Source organism: Monodelphis domestica, chromosome 3 (genome assembly GCF_027887165.1).
Source record: "Monodelphis domestica isolate mMonDom1 chromosome 3, mMonDom1.pri, whole genome shotgun sequence".
NCBI classification, from domain to species: Eukaryota; Metazoa; Chordata; class Mammalia; order Didelphimorphia; family Didelphidae; genus Monodelphis; species Monodelphis domestica.
This window is the reverse complement of record NC_077229.1, coordinates 536,576,312-536,594,848: the sequence shown is the minus strand read 5'-3', so window position 1 is coordinate 536,594,848 and position 18,537 is coordinate 536,576,312. Positions and strand designations below refer to the sequence as shown.

The 18,537-nt window shown below is 37.6% G+C and overlaps 1 protein-coding gene across 1 annotated transcript in view; it reads left to right on the top strand.

Moving 5' to 3' along the window:
• Window positions 1-386: 386 nt before the first annotated feature.
• The window catches only part of STARD4 (StAR related lipid transfer domain containing 4), a 43,777-nt gene continuing 25,626 nt past the window's right edge, over window positions 387-18,537 (top strand). Inside the window, exons 1-2 of the mRNA XM_001369943.5 lie at window positions 387-502; window positions 15,913-16,026. Coding sequence (XP_001369980.2) covers window positions 15,922-16,026 — 105 coding nt within the window. The 5' untranslated portion in view covers window positions 387-502; window positions 15,913-15,921. The remainder of the gene's footprint in view (window positions 503-15,912; window positions 16,027-18,537) is intronic.

The window sequence follows — 18,537 nt, the reverse complement described above, 5'->3', positions numbered from 1 at the left end:
TTATTTCCTTTTGGACACCAGTTAAATATTTACCGGTACAACCTAGCCTCCACCATAGGGCCCTTTAGGTTTTGGCTTTCAGTTCCGATTTGAAGTTACAAAAAGGAGAACAGAGCAGAGAAGGTAAATAGCATTCCACATGGAGATCTGGGTCCTACACTTTCTTTTCGAAGGAAGGGAACCTGTCCCTGTTTCTCCACTAGTTTCCACCGTCACAGCACCTTTCTATCTCTTCTAGGCCAATCAGCGCACCTCAATCTCCTAAACCAGTCAATGGGGGCAAGGACATGCCTTTTCTAGCACCGCCTCCTACTAATCTCACCATAAAAAAGACCAACTCACTCCCGGCACTGGCCGAAGGGGAGGGCCAAGGAAAACACCGCCTACGATTGGCTGCTGCAATTGGCTGCTGCACTCAGCGCCAGTCTCCAGCAACCCTGGGTGAGCTAGGGTCTCCCGGAAGTCCTGGCGCCGAAGGATCCTATCCGAGCCTCTTTCCTGGGTAAGTATGAGATTGTACAGGGTTTAGGACTGGCCGGTTTGCTGAAAGCCTAGTTGGGACTCCGGACTTCTTTTCCCCGCCGGAGGCAGACCCTCTTGAGCGTAGGCACTAGCGACGTTGGCTAGAATCACCCGAGGACTCAGTGGGTTTATAATGGAAATAATGGGGAAATGAAGATAGAGCCGCGTGTCTGCTCAGTGAGGGAATGCTAGTGCTTCTGTGGCCGAGTTCCATGGGCCCGGGTGAAAAGCTGGCTGAAAATTCCAGGGCTGTCAATTGGCGTCTGCAGCTGGGGTCTTTGGGGCGGGGGTGTAAAAGGGCAACGAGATTGGCATTTTTAGGAAAGATTGTTTGGGGACTTAATACATTTTTGTGTGGCAACCGGCCTGAAAGAGCACAAAGTCTCTCCCAAGTTTTTACTCAGACAGTCCTGCTCCGAGGCTTGTGGTCAAGGGCCCAACAAAATTAAAGGAATTTACGTAATTTTGTCTTGGACTAAAAAGCTAGGGAGCCGTTTATAGGGTTGAATTGTTTAGCTTTGCTTTTTAGATTTATAATTTGTCAGACGCCTTGCCTTTTAAATTCTTTTAACTTTGATGGTCAATTTAAAAGGCAAAAACAATCCAGGCTCTATTCCTTCATTGTCCTAGGGTCATTGCCCACCTTCTAGTCTATGCAAAATATATGCAGGCCCATCACTGTGGATTGCTTACATTATCATAGTCTATAGACTTTTGGCATTTCCATCTACTTGTTTTGATTTATTCCCCTCCCCCAGAAGTGAATAATCTGACAACACTTTTTATTTTTAAACCCTTACCTTCCGTCTTGGAGTCGATACTGTGTATTGGCTCCAAGGCAGAAGAGTGGTAAGGGCTAGGCAATGGGGGTTAAAGTGACTTGCCCAGGGTCACACAACTGGGAAGTGCCTGAGGTCAGATTTGAACCTAGGACCACTCATCTCTAGGCCTGGCTCTCAATCCACTGAGCTACCCAGCTGCCCCCTCTGACAACTCTTTGAGTGATTATTCATTGGAAATGAGATAATATTTGTACAGTGCTTAAAGATATCTGGCTTATTGTTGGTGCTTAATAAATATTTATTCTCTTCCCCTTCTCATCTAAGAAGTACCACAATATTCCAGAACTTAAATACAATTAACACAATATTCTTTGCAAATGGCAACATCTGGAGACAACATCAACTTTTAGGGAACCCTTCAATATTTACTCTGCTACCCCTTCCAAAACAGAGACACTTTTAGCTACTATAGTCTCTATGTTTTATATACCTCCATTACTATCGGTTGGAAGACCTTGAAAGGAGTACTTTTTAAGTTCCAGTCTGAAGGCATTAATGAGTTTCTTTCATTATAAGAAAAAAGTTTTAAAGGATCAACTGCATGGAGTTTGAGGCAGAAAGATGAATTAGAAGGGTATTTTTAGTCCAGGGGATATATCTTGAAGACCTGAACTAGGGTGGAGACTGTGTGAATGGAGAGAAAGGTATGTTTCTCAGAGATATTGTGGAGAAAAAAGACAAGATTTAGAAACTGATTTGAGAAATGAGTGAGAGAGCATTATCCACATCTTTCCATATATCCATTGGAAAGACTGTACAACTAGACTTTCTGCCTCTTGTTTAATATTATGGGCATAGTTATAACATTTAGGTCATCTAGGTTGCCTGGTAGATAGAGTGCTTGGAGTCTGAATTCAAATCTGATCTTAAATACTAGCTGTATGAGTAGGCTCTCTATTGTGTCTGAATGAACTGGAGAAGGAAATGTCAAACACTTCAGTGTCTGCCAAGAAAACCAAGATAAATATCTGTCATCAGACTTCCCCAGGGAGGAAAACACTTTTAAGTTTACTCTGCATTATTAATTTTCTTGATCACTTTCTTGAGTCTAGACAATCAACAATAAATTAAGTGTTGATATCTGATATGTAAATGCAGACAATGAAAATTTAATGATCAACTCTTGCATGCTGATAGGAGATGGATCAAATATATATCCCTGCGTGCGAACACACACACAATATATATGTATATATATACACACACATATCTAGATATACATATATTTACTATGTGAGTGAGTGAGCATTTATGTAGATTCTATTGTGTTTGTCTCTGTATCCTTCCTTTCTCCACTATGCATTTTTTTTTAAACCCTTATCTTCCGTGTATTGGCTCCAAGGTAGAAGAGTGGTAAGGATTAGGCAGTGGAGGTCAAGTGACTTGCCCAGGATCACACAACTGGGAAGTGCCTGAGGCCAGATTTGAACCTAGGACCTCCCATCTCTAGGCCTAGCTCTCAATCCATGGAGCTACCCAGCTGCCCCCTCTCCACTATGCATTTTAAAAAATGTTTAGTTTTCTCCATCCTCTTCCTCCCACTTAAAAAGAGGAGGAAAAAACTTGTCACAAATAATTGTACTCAAGCAAAATAAATTTAACAGTGATCATTTAAAAAAATTTCTCTGCACATCACTTCTCTAGTCAGGAAATGGGTAATATTTTCCCTCATTGACTGTGGCCTACATCAGACTTTACTTATTGTTTTTCTTTGCATTGTTATTGTCGTATAAATTGTTCTTTTGGTTCTACTCACTTCATTGTATACCTATACTTCCCAAGATTTTTTGAAATTATCTTTTTTCATCATTTCTCATGGTACATTGATATTCCATTGCATTTGTATGCCACATTTGTTCAACTCTTCCCCGATTAATAAGCACCTCTTTTGTTTCTTGTTGCTTTTCTTTTCCTTTTTTCCACTTTCAAGATTAGAAAATTTATTTTGTTTATAATATAACCTTCCTGGTTACATATTCTCCTTCTTAACCAACTCCTTCTCTCATCCTCTCCTATTTCCCTGTTTAGTTTAATATATTTATATACCAAACTCTTAGTGCTTGTTTTGGTGTGGTTTTTGCCTTGTTCAGGCAAAAATGAGGTTCAAGGGGGAAGCTGGGTAGCTCAGAGGATTGAGGAGCCAGGCCTAGAGACAGGAGGTCCTAGGTTCAAATCTGGCCTCAGACACTTCCTACCTGTGTGACCCTGGGCAAGTCACTTGACCCCCATTGCCAAGCCCTTACCACTCTTCTGCCTTGGAGCCAATACACAGTATTGACTCCAAGACGGAAGGTAAGGGTTTAAAAAAAAATGAGGTTCAACTCATGATTGCTTTTCACCCTTTATATTTGTATAATCTCCCACTCTTACATATTGCAAAAATTTTTCCCCTTCCTCTTTTCAACATTTGTGTATTCCTTTTATACTCCTCTTTTTCCTATGAAAACCCTGTGAAGAACAAATGCACCCCCTGGGTATACTCTGTTTTTCTTATTTCACTCTCATTAACTTTTCAAGATATGGTTCAGAGGGGATGCTTGTTTCTTCTCTTTATCTGAGTATTGCTACTAAATACAACTACAAAACACCAAAATTAGGATACACCTAAATAATTGGAGGTACATTAATAGTGCATGAGTACTACTTATAATAAAAATAACAATCCTATTAAATCAGTTGACTTATTCAGTGCCATACCAATAAAAGAATTCTTTATAGAACTAGAAAAAATAACAAAATTCATCTGGAAGAACAGATCAAGAAACCTCAAGATTCTTGAACATGAAAAAAAAGTTGGAAGAGGGTCTAATAGTATCATTTCAAACAATATAAAGCAATGATCATCAAGATAATTTGTTCGTAGTTTAAAAAAAGAGGCCTATCAATGGAACAGATTAAGTATGTAACATAAAGAAACAAACAATTCTAGTTAGCCTAGTGTTCAGTAAACCTAGGGACCCCATCTCTTTGACAAAAGGTGCTGAACTGCAATGTGGTACAAATTAGTATTAGGCTAACACCTTGTAACATGTCATAAAGGTAAGTTGCAAATGAATACATAACCTAGATATAAAACATCATGTCATGAAGAAATTAGATTGTACAAGGGCAAAAGAGTATCACAAAAAATCAAAAGGGCAATACTGTTTACATAAAATTAAAAAGTTGCCCAAACAAATGCAGTGTACTCTAGATTAGAGAGGAAAACTAACTGGAAAAAGTCTTTGTAATGAGCTTCTCTGAAAAAAAATCCCATTTCTAAATCTTATAAGGGAATTATTCAGATTTGTAAGAATAAGAACCATTTCCCAATTAATTGGCCCAAGATTATGAGTAGGCAGTTCTGGAAGAAATTCAAGCTCATGTTTGTTGTTTAGTTATTTCAGTCATGTCTGACTATATGATCCCATTTGGGTTGGTTTTTTTTTTTTTTGGCAAAGAAACTAGAGAGGCTTGCCATTTCCTTTTCCAGCTCTTTTTACAGATGAGGAATCTCAGGCAAATAGGGTTAATTAACTCACTTAAGGTCATATAGCCAGGAAAATGAGTCTTTCTGACTCCAGTCCTGGCATTTTTATGCCACTTAGCTGCCCAAGCTATTAAAAGTCAAATTAAAAAATGATCCAAGTCACTAATAATGAGATAAATGGAAATTTAAAATAATTCTGTGGTTCTATCTCACACTCATATTCGTAAAGTTTGACAAAAAGGAAAATGGACAAATATTGGAAGGGTTAATGGAGCTGTAAAATGATCCAGCATTTCTTGAAAACAATTAGAAACCATGCCCAAAATGTTACTAAGCTATATGTACTCTTTGTCCCTAACATACCATTAGTAGACTTATAGTCTAAATAGCTCAAAGAAAGGAAAAAAAAGGACCCAAATGTATAAAAATATTTATAGTAGCTCTTTTCATAGTGTCAATGAATTGGAGACAAAGTTGATATTCATTAGAGAATGACTGAACCCATAGCTAATGCAGAAGGAAATAAGTAGAACCAGGGAAAAAATGTATAATCAAAATAAGACATCAGCAATATGATCATATAAAAAGAACAATTTTGAAAGACTAGGATGCTGATCAAAGTAATGATCAATCAGATTCCAGATGACTGATGAAAAAATGCTACTTACTTCCTTACAGGTTCTGAGCATGGCCAGTATGGGAATTTGTTTTGCTTGATGACTGTTTATTTGTTATATGTTTTTTTAATTTTATTTTTATTTTCATGGGGTGGGAGGAACTGAGAAAGAGAAAATAATGCTTGGTAATTTTTTTGATAATTAATAAAAATTTTGGTACTACATCATGGTATATATAGCCTTTTCCAGTAGCTGGTATAAATTTTCCTGTCTAGTTTTTCTTGACCTGTGTCATTTAACATTTAAAATTTCTTACTCAGTTGTTTTTTTAAATCAGGTATACTTGAAAGTCTTTAAGGGTCCATTTTTTCTCCTATAAGATCATACTCAGCTTTGCAGGGTATGATCTTCTTGGTTGTAAGTCCATATCTTTTTCCTTTTGGAATATAACACTGCCAAATCTCATTTACAGTGGATTTACAGTCCAGATTTTACATGATCCTAACTGTAGTTCTTTGGTACTTGATTTCATTACCAGATGCTAGTGCATTTTTTCTTTGACAGGCTAGTTCTCAATGACATTTCCTGGATTCCCCCAGATGATTGGTATATTCTTTCTATACTTTGCCGTATGATTTAATAGATCTGGGCAGTTTCGTTTATGATTGCTTAAAATATAATCTCCAGATTGTTATTTTTTTTAGTCATGGTTTTCAATGACTCCAATGAGTCTTAAATTATATCTTCTTTCCCTGTTTTCCAGGTGAGTTGTTTTTTATATCTTATACTATTTGTTCATTCGTTTTAATTTTGTTCAGATGTTTCTTGCTGTCTTATAGTCAGTTTATTCTACTTTTCAGGGATTGTATTACTTGACTATGGTTACCACTTTTTGTTCTAAGCTGTTTATTCTTCTATTTAATTCCTCTAGAATTTTCATTTTTTCCCCCTTTATTTCTTCTAGGTATTCTCTAGTCCATGTAGAAAATGCATTTGGGGGGGGGGGTTAGGTCTGTTTTATGGCATTGCTAACTCCTAGATTCAATTTTGGAATATGTCTAAATATACAATATTTTTCATACTCATTCTTATGTTTTTAACATTTTCTCATCTTTCCAGTTTTGGTCTTTGAATAGGAACTTTATTACAAGACTAGATTCTGCCCCCCTTTTATGCTTTTGGATAAAATTATTGGCCCCAGATGTATGGCATCTGGATTCCTATGCTGACCTTGTCTCCTAAGGTTAAGCCTCCTGGAAGTGAAAACTTTGGTTGTGTCTCCCCACCCCCCTAATCCCTTTTCCCCCTGAAGAAATATTGAGTTGATCTGACACATTTGTATTGATCATATTTACTTGTCATTTCCTCATCCCTGGGTCTTTGGCAGAGCTGGGGCAAGTCTAAACCATAACATTTTTTCATTTATAGCTCCTACAATAAAATGTCAGTTTGAGCTCAGAAAACTGCCATCCATTTATTTGTTTGTTTATTTGTTTGTTTATTACAATTGTGTGTGTATACACCTCATTTTGGCTTCATCCCTCTTGCTGCCTCTTGGCACAAAGAATTGCAAATGCCTCTCACCCATCTCTCATCCAGGTGGGAGACTCTGGCTATTTGCTTGTGCTGGCCCTGACTTTGCAGGTCTTTTCTTTTTCCTGTAGGTTTCTGGATAACTTTTTATGTAGCTTTAGAGAATAATTTACTCTTAAAAGTTTCTTATTGGTCTTCTTTATTTGGCCTGGTGTGATTTCTTGGTTTCTTTTAGTTGGGGATAGGGCTTATTTACCTGCCTCTATTCAGAGAGTCATCTTGGCCCAAAATTCACTGGATTATCTGCAGTTTTGATTCTTTTAAGGTCATGACATCTATACTCCATCACTATTGGGAATATTGGTGTTAAAGAGATGGAAACTTAAGGCACTATGAGTATTTGAATAATTAAAAGCATTATGTCTTTTTTCAGATTTGATCCAGCCCAGTCTCTTCCTGTCCAATTCTGGAACTAAATAAATGTCTACCTGTAGTATCTGTCACCTCCTCAAAATATTTGTAAAGATGAGCAATAGAACATTTCTTGAAAAAATTTTTCCAAAGTATTAACCTTTGATTAGAGAGAGGTTTTTTCTGTATGTTTTTTTTTTTTAAAAAACATTATTTTATTTGGTCATTTCCAAACATTATTCATTGGAGACAAAGATCATTTTCTTTTCCTCCCCCCTCCCACCTCTCCGCTAGCTGACATGCGATTCCACTGGGTATCACATATGTTCTTGATTCAAACCCATTTCCATGTTGTTGGTATTTGCATTAGAGTGTTCATTTAGAGTCTCTCCTCAGATATGTCCCCTCAACCCCTGTAGTCAAGCAGTTGCTTTTCCTCGGTGTTTTTACTCCCACAGTTTGTCCTCTGCTTGTAGATAGTGTTTTTTCTCCTAGATCCCTGCAGAATGTTTAGGGATATTATATTGACACTAATGGAGAAGTCCATTACCTTCGATTGTACCACAGTGTATCACTCTCTGTGTACATTGTTTTCCTGGTTTTGCTCCTTTTGCTCTGCATCACTTCCTGGAGGTTGTTCCAGTCTCCATGGGATTCCTCCACTTTATTATTCCTTTTAGCACAATACTATTCCATCATCAACATATACCACAATTTGTTCAGCCATTCTCCAATTGAAGGGCATCCCCTCATTTTCCAATTTTTGGCCACCACAAAGAGCGCAGCTATGAATATTCTTGCACAAGTCTTTTTCCTTATTATCTCTTTGGGGTACAAACCCAACAGTGCTATGGCTGGATCAAAGGGCAGACAGTCTTTTATCACCCTTTGGGCATAGTTCCAAATTGCCCTCCAGAATGGTTGGATCAATTCACAACTCCACCAGCAATGAATTAATGTCCCGACTTTGCCACATCCCCACCAACTTTCATTACTTTCCTTTGCTGTCATGTTAGCCAATCTGCTAGGTGTGAGGTGATACCTCAGAATTGTTTTGATTTGCATCTCTCTGATTATAAGAGATGTAGAGCACTTTTTCATGTGCTTATTAATAGTTTTGATTTCTTTGGCTGCGAACTGCCTGTTCATGTCCCTTGCCCATTTATCAATTGGAGAATGGCTTGATTTTTTGTACAACTGATTTAGCTTTTTATAAATTTGAGTAATTAAACCTTTGTCAGAGGTTTTTATGAAGATTGTTTCCCAATTTGTTGCTTCTCTTCTGATTTTAGTTACATTGGTTTTGTTTGTACAAAAGTTTTTAAATTTGATGTAGTCAAAATTACTTATTTTTTATTTTGTGACTCTTTCTAAGTCTTGCTTGGTTTTAAAGTCTTTCCTTTCCCAAAGGTCTGACATATATATTATTCTGTGTTTGACTAATTTACTTACAGTTTCCTTCTTTATGTTCAAGTCATTCACCCATTCTGAATTTATCTTGGTGTAGGGTGTGAGGTGTTGTTCAAAACCTAATCTCTCCCACACTGTCTTCCAATTTTCCCAGCAGTTTTTATCGAATAGTGGATTTTTGTCCCAAAAGCTGGGGTCTTTGGGTTTATCATAGACTGTCTTGCTGAGGTCATTTACGCCAAGTCTATTCCACTGATCCTCCTTTCTGTCTATTAGCCAGTACCAAATTGTTTTGATGACTGCAGCTTTGTAATATAGTTTGAGATCTGGGACTGCAAGGCCCCCTTCCTTTGTATTTTTTTTTTCATTATTTCCCTGGATATCCTTGATCCTTTGTTCTTCCAAATGAACTTTGTTATGGTTTTTTCTAATTCAGTAAAGAAATTTTTTGGAAGTTCAATGGGTATGGCACTAAATAGATAAATAAGTTTGGGTAGGATGGTCATTTTAATTATATTGGCTCTTCCTACCCACAAGCAGTTAATGTTTTTCCAATTGCTCAAGTCAATTTTTAGTGGTGTGGAGAGTATTTTGTAGTTGTTCATATAGTTCCTGTTTGTCTCAGGAGATAGATTTCTAAGTATTTTATTTTGGCTAAGGTGATTTTGAATGGCATATCTCTTTCTAGTTCTTCCTGCTGAGCTGTGTTGGAAATACATAGAAATGCTGATAACTTATGCGGGTTTATTTTGTATCCTGCAACCTTGCTAAAGTTGTTGATTATTTCGGGATTCTTTAAGTAGACCATCATGTCATCCACAAAGAGGGATAACTTGGTCTCCTCCTTGCCTGTTTTAATACCTTCAATTTCTTTTTCTTCTCTAATTGCTACTGCTAGTGTTTCTAGTACAATGTCAAATAATAGAGGTGATAATGGGCATCCTTGTTTCACTCCTGGGAATGCATCTAGTTTGATCCCCATTGCAGATGATATTAGCTGATGGTTTTAGATATATAATGTTTGTTATTTTTAGGAACGACCCTTCTATTCCTATGCTTTCTAGCGTTTTTAATAGGAATGGGTGTTATATTTTATCAAAGGCTTTTTCTGCATCTATTGAAATAATCATGTGATTTTTGTTGGTTTTCTTGTTGATATGGTCAAGTATGTGGATGGTTTTCCGAATATTGAACCAGCTCTGCATCCCTGGTATAAATCCTACTTGATCATGGTGCATGACCCTTCAGATCACTTGCAGGAGTCTTTTTGCTAGTATCCTATTTAAGATTTTTGCATCTATATTCAATAGGGATATTGGTCTATAGTTTTCTTTCTCTGTTTTTGACCTACCTGACTTTGGGATCAGTACCATGTTTGTGTCGTAGAATGAATTTGGTAGAACTCCTTCTTGGCCTATTCTGTCAGATAGTTTATTTAATATTGGGATTAGTTGTTCTTTGAATGTTTGATAGAATTCATTTGTGAATCCATCTGGACCTGGGGATATTTTCTTAGGGAGTTCTTTGATGGCTTGTTCAATTTCTTTTTCTGAAATGGGGTTGTTAAGGTAATTTATTTCTTCCTCTTTTAGTCTAGGCAGTTTATATTTTTGTAAGTATTCATCCATATCACCTAGATTGCCATATTTTTTGCTATATAATAGGGTATAGTAATTTTTAATGATTGCCTTAATTTCCTCTTCATTAGAGGTGAGGTCTCCTTTTTCATCTTGGATACTGTCAATTTGATTTATTTCTTTGTTTTTTTTAATTACACTGACTAGTACTTTGTCTATTTTATTTGTTTTTTCAAAGTACCAGCTTCTAGTCTTATTTATTAAATCAATAGTTCTTTGACTTTCAATTTTATTAATTTCTCCTTTGATTTTTAGGATCTCTAATTTAGTCTTCATCTGAGGATTTTTAATTTGTTCACTTTCTAATTTTTTAATTTGCATGCCCAATTCATTGACCTCTGCCCTTCTTAATTTGTTAATATATGAACTCAAGGATATAAATTTCCCCCTGAGTACTGCTTTGGCTGCATCCCATAGGTTTTGAAAGGATGTCTCATTGTTGTCATTTTCTTCAATGAAGTTATTAATTGTTTCTATGATTTTTTCTTTAACTAACTGGTTTTGGAGAATCGTATTGTTTCATTTCCAATTAATTTTTTATTTACCTCTCCATGTTCCCTTACTAATTATTATTTTCATTGCATTGTGTTATGAGAAAGTTGCATTTATTATTTCTGCTCTTTTGCACTTGTTTGCAATGTTTTTATGCCCTAATACATGGTCAATTTTTGTGAATGTACCATGTGCTGCAGAAAAGAAGGTATATTCCTTTTTGTCCCTATTTGTTTTTCTCCACATGTCTACTAACTCTAATTTTTCTAAGATTTCATTCACTTCACTTACCTTTTTCTAATTTATTTTTTGTTTTGATTTATCTAGTTCGGATAAAGGAAGGTTCAGGTCTCCCACTAGTATAGTTTTTCTATCTATTTCGTCCTTGAGTTCCTCTAGTTTCTTCTTTAGAAATTTGGATGCTATGCCATTTGGTGCATACATGTTGAGTACAGATATTTCCTCACTGTCTATACTGCCTTTTATCAGGATATAATTACCCTCCCTATCTCTTTTAACTAGATTTATTTTTACTTTGGCTTTGTCAGATATCATGATTGCGACTCCTGCCTTCTTTTTGTCAGTTGATGCCCAATAGATTTGGCTCCACCCTCTTACTTTCACCCTATGTGTATCTATCTTTCTCATATGTGTTTCTTGTAGACAGCATATGGTAGGGTTTTGGACTCTAATCCACTCTGCTATTCTCTTGCATTTTATGGGTGAGTTCATTCCATTCACATGCAGAGTTATGATTACTAGCTGTGTATTTCCCAGCATTTTGATTTCTGCTCCTGTTCCTGCCTTTTCTTCTTTCACTATTTCCTTCTACACCAATGTTTGCTTTTGAACAGTCCCCCTTGTTCCCACCCTTATTTTACTTCCCTTTCTACTCCCCTCCCTATTTATCCCCCCTCTTATTTTCCCTGTAGTCTTTCTAAAATTAACCCCCCGCTTCCCTCCCCACCAGACCGTTTGTTACCCTATAGGGTGCAAATCTATTCACTTTCAAAGCACGTAAAAGTTGAGTATTTCCTGTCTCTGACCTCTTTACCCTTCCAGTGTATAGATGTTCTCCCCTCTCTCACCATGAGCTTCTTTATGACATATAAATTTACCCCCATTTTTTTCTTTTCCCATTTCTTTTAATATTAACCTATTATAAACTCTAGTTATATATATATATGTATACATATATATATATACATACTCATGCATATGTATTTTTGCATGCATATATCTATATACCTATTTATGTCTTATCCTTTCATCCTATACAGTTGCTGTTCCCTCTAAGTATACTTCTTTTTGCTGCCCAGGCAATAACAACAGTTTTTAAGAGTTACCAATGACCTCTTTTCTTATAGGGATACATATCATTTTAACTTATTGAGTCTCTTAAAAAAATTGTTTTGTTTTTGTTTTTCTTTTTCCCCTCTTTTTTAATTACCTTTTGATGATTCTCTTGAGTTCTGTGCTTGGACATCAAATTTTCTGTTCAGGTCTGGTCTTTACGAATTCTTGAAATTCTTCTATTTTGTTAAATGACCATACTTTCCCCTGTAAGAATATAGTCAGTTTTGCTGGGTAGTTGATTCTTGGTTGTAGACCTAGTTCCCTAGCTTTCCAGAATATCGTATTCCATTCCTTTTTTTTTTCAGTGTGGATGCAGCCAGATCCTGAGTTATCCTCACTGTGGTTCCTTGGTATCTGAATGACTTTTTCTTGGCAGCTTGTAATATCTTTTCTTTGGTCTGATAGTTCTTGAATTTGGCTATAAGATTCCTGGGTATTGTCAGTTGGGGATTAAATACAGGAGGTGATCTATGGATTCTATCAATCTCCACTTTTCCCTCTTGTTCAAGGATTTTGGGGCAGTTTTCTTTAATAATTTCCTGTAATATAATGTCCAGGCTTTTTCTTTTATCATCGTCTTCTGGTAGGCCAATAATTCTTAAATTGTCTCGCCTTGAACGATTTTCTAAATCCTCTGTTTTGTGAATGAGATGCTTCATATTTTCCTCAATTTTTTCATTCTTTTTGTTTTGTTTTATAGTGTCCTGCTGCCTTGTGATGTTGCTCGATTCTAATTGTTGTATTCTGGTTCTTAAAGACTGGATTTCATCCTTAGTTTTTTGGTTGTCCTTTTCCTTTTGGTCTGATTTTCTTTGGAGGTCATCTTTCTTCTTCTTCACCTCATCTTTCATCTGCTTTGCCTCATCTTTCATCTCCTTTGCCTCATTTTCCAGCTGGTTGATTTTGGCTTTCAAGACACTATTTTCTGTTTTCAGATGACTTATCTTAGTTTTTAAGTTCTTTTCCCAATTGTCTTCAGCCTCTCTTAATTGTGTTTTGAATTGCATTTTGAGTTCTTCCAAAGCCTGTTTCCAATTGGCTGGGATTTCTGATTTTTCCTTTCCTGGGTCCTCCCCCTCTGTTTCATTCGTTCTTTGCTCATTACCTGTGCAGAAGCTGTCTATTGTAATTTCTTTCTTCTTTTTCTGTTGTTTGCTCGAGTTTACCCCTTCTTTGCTCTCTGTATTTGGCTGTGCTCTTGCTCCTCTCATTTTGTTTTGGTTTTGGGGCTGTCAGTCTCCCCTCTTGGAGCTTTGTCAGATCTCTTGGTATAGTCTCTAGGGGAGGAATGTTAGCTTCCCTGTCCTCTGGAGGCTTTTGATTTGATTGAGTTCAACTGGGCTGGGTTGTATGTGGTATGAAGCTCTGAGGCTCTGAAGACTCCTGGAAGGATGGGCCGCCCAGGCTCTCTCCAGTTCTCTCCAGCTGCTTCTCCTCTGTCCGCAAGTGCCTTTGCCAGCATCCCTAAACTCTGAGGAGTTCTGATGGGATTAGATTTAACTGGATTTGTCTGGATGTGCCCCGAGGCAATGGTGAGACTGGAGCCCGATGGAGGGACCCAGCCACGGCCCGTTTATCCCTGGCTTCCTCCCCGCTGTCCAAACTGGATGCTTTGAGCCCGGCGCCCCGCTGCTCACAAGGTAGACCCTCCAAACCAGCACCTTTGCCCGCTCAGAGGTTCCTGCTGCTGCTGGGGGTTCAGTGCTTTGGGTTGTGGGGGACGGGTCCTGGGACCTACCCTCTGCCTCCCCCTTAGGCCTTAGTATTCTCAGTTTCTAGCTTTTTGGGGGGCGTACCTTTTGATTTGAGTCCAGAAGGATGGTTCCACGCTTCTGTCCTGTTGTTCAGATTGAATTTCAGTGCCCTAGGAGTATTCAGTCTGTTTTGGTTAAGGAAGGGTCTTCCACGAGGTCTGAACTTTTGTTGCTTGCTAAGCTGCCATCTTTTTAATTTAAATTCTTCAAGAGTTTGTGGAGAATTTCCTTTTCCTTTGGAAGGTTTTGGAGCATTTGTTTGTGTTTCCTCTTCTATCTCCTCTGTATTTTGTGTTTTTGCTCCATAAAATGTGTCCAAAGTCACCCCCTTCTTCTTGCTTTTCTTGGTGTTTGGAGGCTTTTTCATTTCTGTACTGTTTACCATCTCTATCTGAGTGAGGAGGACTGGCTCTTAGTGTATCTGTCTGATGGTCCAAGGCTTTAGCCCCATGCAAATTTTCCATTCTCCGCAGCTTCGCTGTCTTCCCGGGGAAGCCGAGGGACTTCCCTCCCCTGCCTGCTGGCGTTTCAGGTATTACTGCTCTCAGTTCCCTCCAGTTGCTTCAGCAACCTAAGTTGCTGCCTTAGTTCCACACTGTGAGCCTGGCACAGCACTGTCCGCAAAGTACCTCAGTGCCTTTGCCTTGCCTTTGCCTACCCTGAGGTTTCTGTCATTTCAGAAGACCCTGCATTTTAAGGGGGGTAGGGATCCTGGCCTGGCCTCCCTGAGCTCTGAGGGCTCCTGATGGGATTATGTTCACCTGGGTTGGTCTAGATGTGCCCCAAAGCAAAAACCTCCACTGCTTCCCTGCAGTCTGTGTTGGATGCCCAGAAACTGGCCCAGGTTACTTTCAAGGTACGCCCTTCGGAGCAACCCCTTTGTAGGCCCCAAGTTTTCTGTCCTTTCAGAAGACCCTGCACTCTAAGGAGGGAGGGTTCCTGGCCTCCCTGAGCTCTGAGGGCTCCTGATGGGATTAGGTTCAGCTGGGTTGGTCTGGATGTGCCCCAAAGCAAAAACCTACACTGCTGTGTTGGATGTCCCAAGACTGGGCAAGGTTACTTTTAAGGTATGCCCTTTGGAGCAACCCCTTTGCAGGCCCTGAGGTTTCTGTCCTTTCAGAAGACCCTGCGCTCTAAAGGGGTAGGGGTCCTGGCCTCCTCTGAGGGCTCTTGATGGGATTAGGTTCAGCTGAGTTGGACTGGTTGTGCCCCAAAGCAAAAAGCTCCGGTGAGACTCAGATGGATCCCCCCCCACCCCAGGCTCTCTCTGTTTCCCTGCCGTCTGTGTTGGACACCCCCAAGACTGGCTCAGGTTGCTTTCAAGGTGCGCCCTTCAGAACAGCCGGCCCTGAGGCCCTTTTGCCGGCCCTGAGGTTCCTGCTGCTGCCACAGGCTCAGTGCTCTGGGTTGGGGGGAGTGGTCCTGGGACCTTCCTTCTGCCTTCCCCTTAAACCCGAGTCATCTAGGATTGTGGCTTTTGGGGGGCGTACCTTTTTATCCGAGTCCAGAAGGAGGGTTCCTCAGCTCTGTCCTGTTGTTAAGTTTGAATTTCAGTCCCCTAGGAGCATTCAGTTTGTGATCTATAAGGAAGGGTTTTCAGAGGTCTGAACTTTTGTTGCCTCTAAGCCGCCATCTTGACCAGAAGTCTTTTTTTCTGTATATTATGGAACTAGAAGTTTATTTTTTTTCATCTTCTATAATTTATTCTTTTCCACAGAGTCTAATTTGAAATGAAAAACAAGGTTGTAATTTAACATTCCTTCTTGTAATTACTTTTAATCTCTGCCAGAAACATTTCAGTAATTATTCTGATGTGTTGAAAGATACTTAAATTTCATAACTAACATTAAATCTTGATTTTTAAACTAGGAAAAAGAAATGGAAGCCTTGACTGATGCTACATTACTTGCAACTAAAATTAAAACCACACTGTGCCAGTACCATAGTATTGAAGATAATAAGTGGAGAATTGCTAAGAAAACAGTAAGTTTTTTTATACTTACCACCTATAATGATTTTTTTATTCCCTCTTCAATGGAAATTAATGTTGTCCCAGAAGTCCTAGTGTCCCAAAAAATTAATTTTAAGCTACTGAAATTTAAAACTGCACCAAGACTTTTGGTACATGCCATATGGTAAAGAGTAATCATTCATATATATATATCACTTAGGTTAGATTGTTGATCCTCAAGCCTAGATTTTTTACAAAATAACCTCACTACATCAACATTTAGAGCCCTTTGCTAGGCTAAAGGATAACAGCTATCTCCTGTGTTAATTTGTGGAATAAGGTTTTGCTCTTTTTCCTTTTAAATATTCTCTTTCATGGGATATAGTTTGATATGGTGCATCTAAATCTGTGCCATCATAAGCTATGTTGGAATTCTTTGATAATTAGTGTTTGTCACCATAAATTTAATTTCTCATATCTTAAAGAAAATCAGCCATAATAACAAAAGTTTCTCCAAGAAATTCTGTTAAACTAATTTAATTTCTTGTTTCTGGCTCACATAATAGATTGTGTGTGGTGGGGTGAGATTTAAGAAAAGAAATAATAGATAAACTATAACTAAGATGAGTACATTTTTCTAATGTGGTTGACATTCATTTATTTTGCAAAAATGTATTTAACAATTGCCTTGTCCATTTGATTGGGGAGGAGAGTGTGGGGGGTATAACAATATCTTCATTAGAAGGTAATTATATATCCAGTTTTTTTTTTTAAGTTTACTGGAGAATCATTAAGAATGTGTATATTTTTGCATCAGTCAATGATTTGAAAGGATGTAAAACTAATCTGACAAAACTGTGTTCCTAGTAGTTAAATTTCAATGGGGGGGGATGTTAATATTAAATTTATGTTAGTTAATATTTTCATTTGTAAACAAAGTGTTGGATAGTCTTATTGAATTCTTAACAATTGTATCATAATGGTAGCATCTTGAGATAAAGAAGCTGAACTTTGAGGTATAGGAGGTGAATAAAGATGTCAGAGTAGAGGGAATATTCCTGCTAAACACTCCTAATATTCCTCTCCAAACAATTTAAAAATAATGGGTCCAATCAAATCCTAAAGTGACGTAGCCAAGAAAAGGTCAGGACAAGACATTTTTCCAATTCAAGACAACTTGAGATATCAGAAGGAAAAGTCTGTGACATTGGGGTGAGTGCAGCTAAATGACACCAGTGACAGCAACAGCAGCAGTTTCAAGAGCTTTCAATTCACAAAGACAATAAGGGAATTGGACAATGGTCAGAAAGAGATTATGGGGGAACTCTGTGTTGGCATTGAATAAATGTAGGGCACTGTTTTGCAACTTCATTTCTAATTACCCAATCCTCATTGAAATTCAAATGAGGAATGCAGTAACTACATCTTTCCCCAGATTATACCACCTTAAAAGCACCAAAAACTTATAGACTTCCAACTCTCTCCTCCCCTAAACTAGCTATAAAAACACAACAGTGAAGAAGCCTAAAGCTCGAGACAGTAATCCCCACTTCCCCTCCCTCTCTGTAACATAAAGTTCAAAGTTAAGAAATAGACTAGAAAAATGAGCAAATTACAATAACAGAGAACCTGACCATAAAAAAGCTACTGTGGGGACAAGGAAGCTCAAGACACAAACTAGTTAGACAATGTGAAAACATCTATAAGCAAAACCTCAAAGTAAAATGCAGATTGGTCATAAGCTGAATAAGAACTCCTGGAAGAGCTAATGAAAGTTTTTCTTTTAATAGTAAATAAATTATTATAAAAAGGAAAAGAAATGAGAGTAATACAAGAAAATTATGTAAAGAGAATTAATAGCTTGGTAAAAGAGGTGCAAAATTTCACTGATGAAAATAATTTCTTAAAAAACAGAATTAGTGAAATAGAAAAAGAAGTACAAAATCTCACTGCAGAAAGTAATAGCTTAAGATTAGAATTAGACAAGTGGAAGCTAATGACACTGAGACATCAAGAAAGAATTAAACACAGTCAGAAGAATGAAAAAAAAAGAAGAAAATGTGAAATATTTCATTAGAAAAACAACCAACTTGGAAAATAGATCCAGGAAAGATAATATAAGAATTATTGAATTATGTGAAAGCTTTGATATATATGATAAGATTCACTGGCCATCTCCATCTCATAAAAGAGATCTCAAAATGAAAATACCAGGAATATTATAGCCAAATTCCCAAGCTCCCAGTTCAGGGAAAAAATACTATACTATTCAAATACTATAGAGCTACAGTCAGGATCACAAAAGATTTATAGCTACAATAATAAAGAAGCAGAGGGCTGAGAATATGATGTTATAGAAGGTAAAGGAGCTACAATTGCAACCAATAAACAACTTATTTAACAAAACAGCATGTTCCTTTCAGGGGGAAATGGATATTGTATGAAATAGAAGATTTTTAAACATTCCTGTTGAAAAGACCAGAGATAAATAAAAAAGATTACATTTAAATATAAGACTCAAGAAGCATTAAAGGAGGATAAAC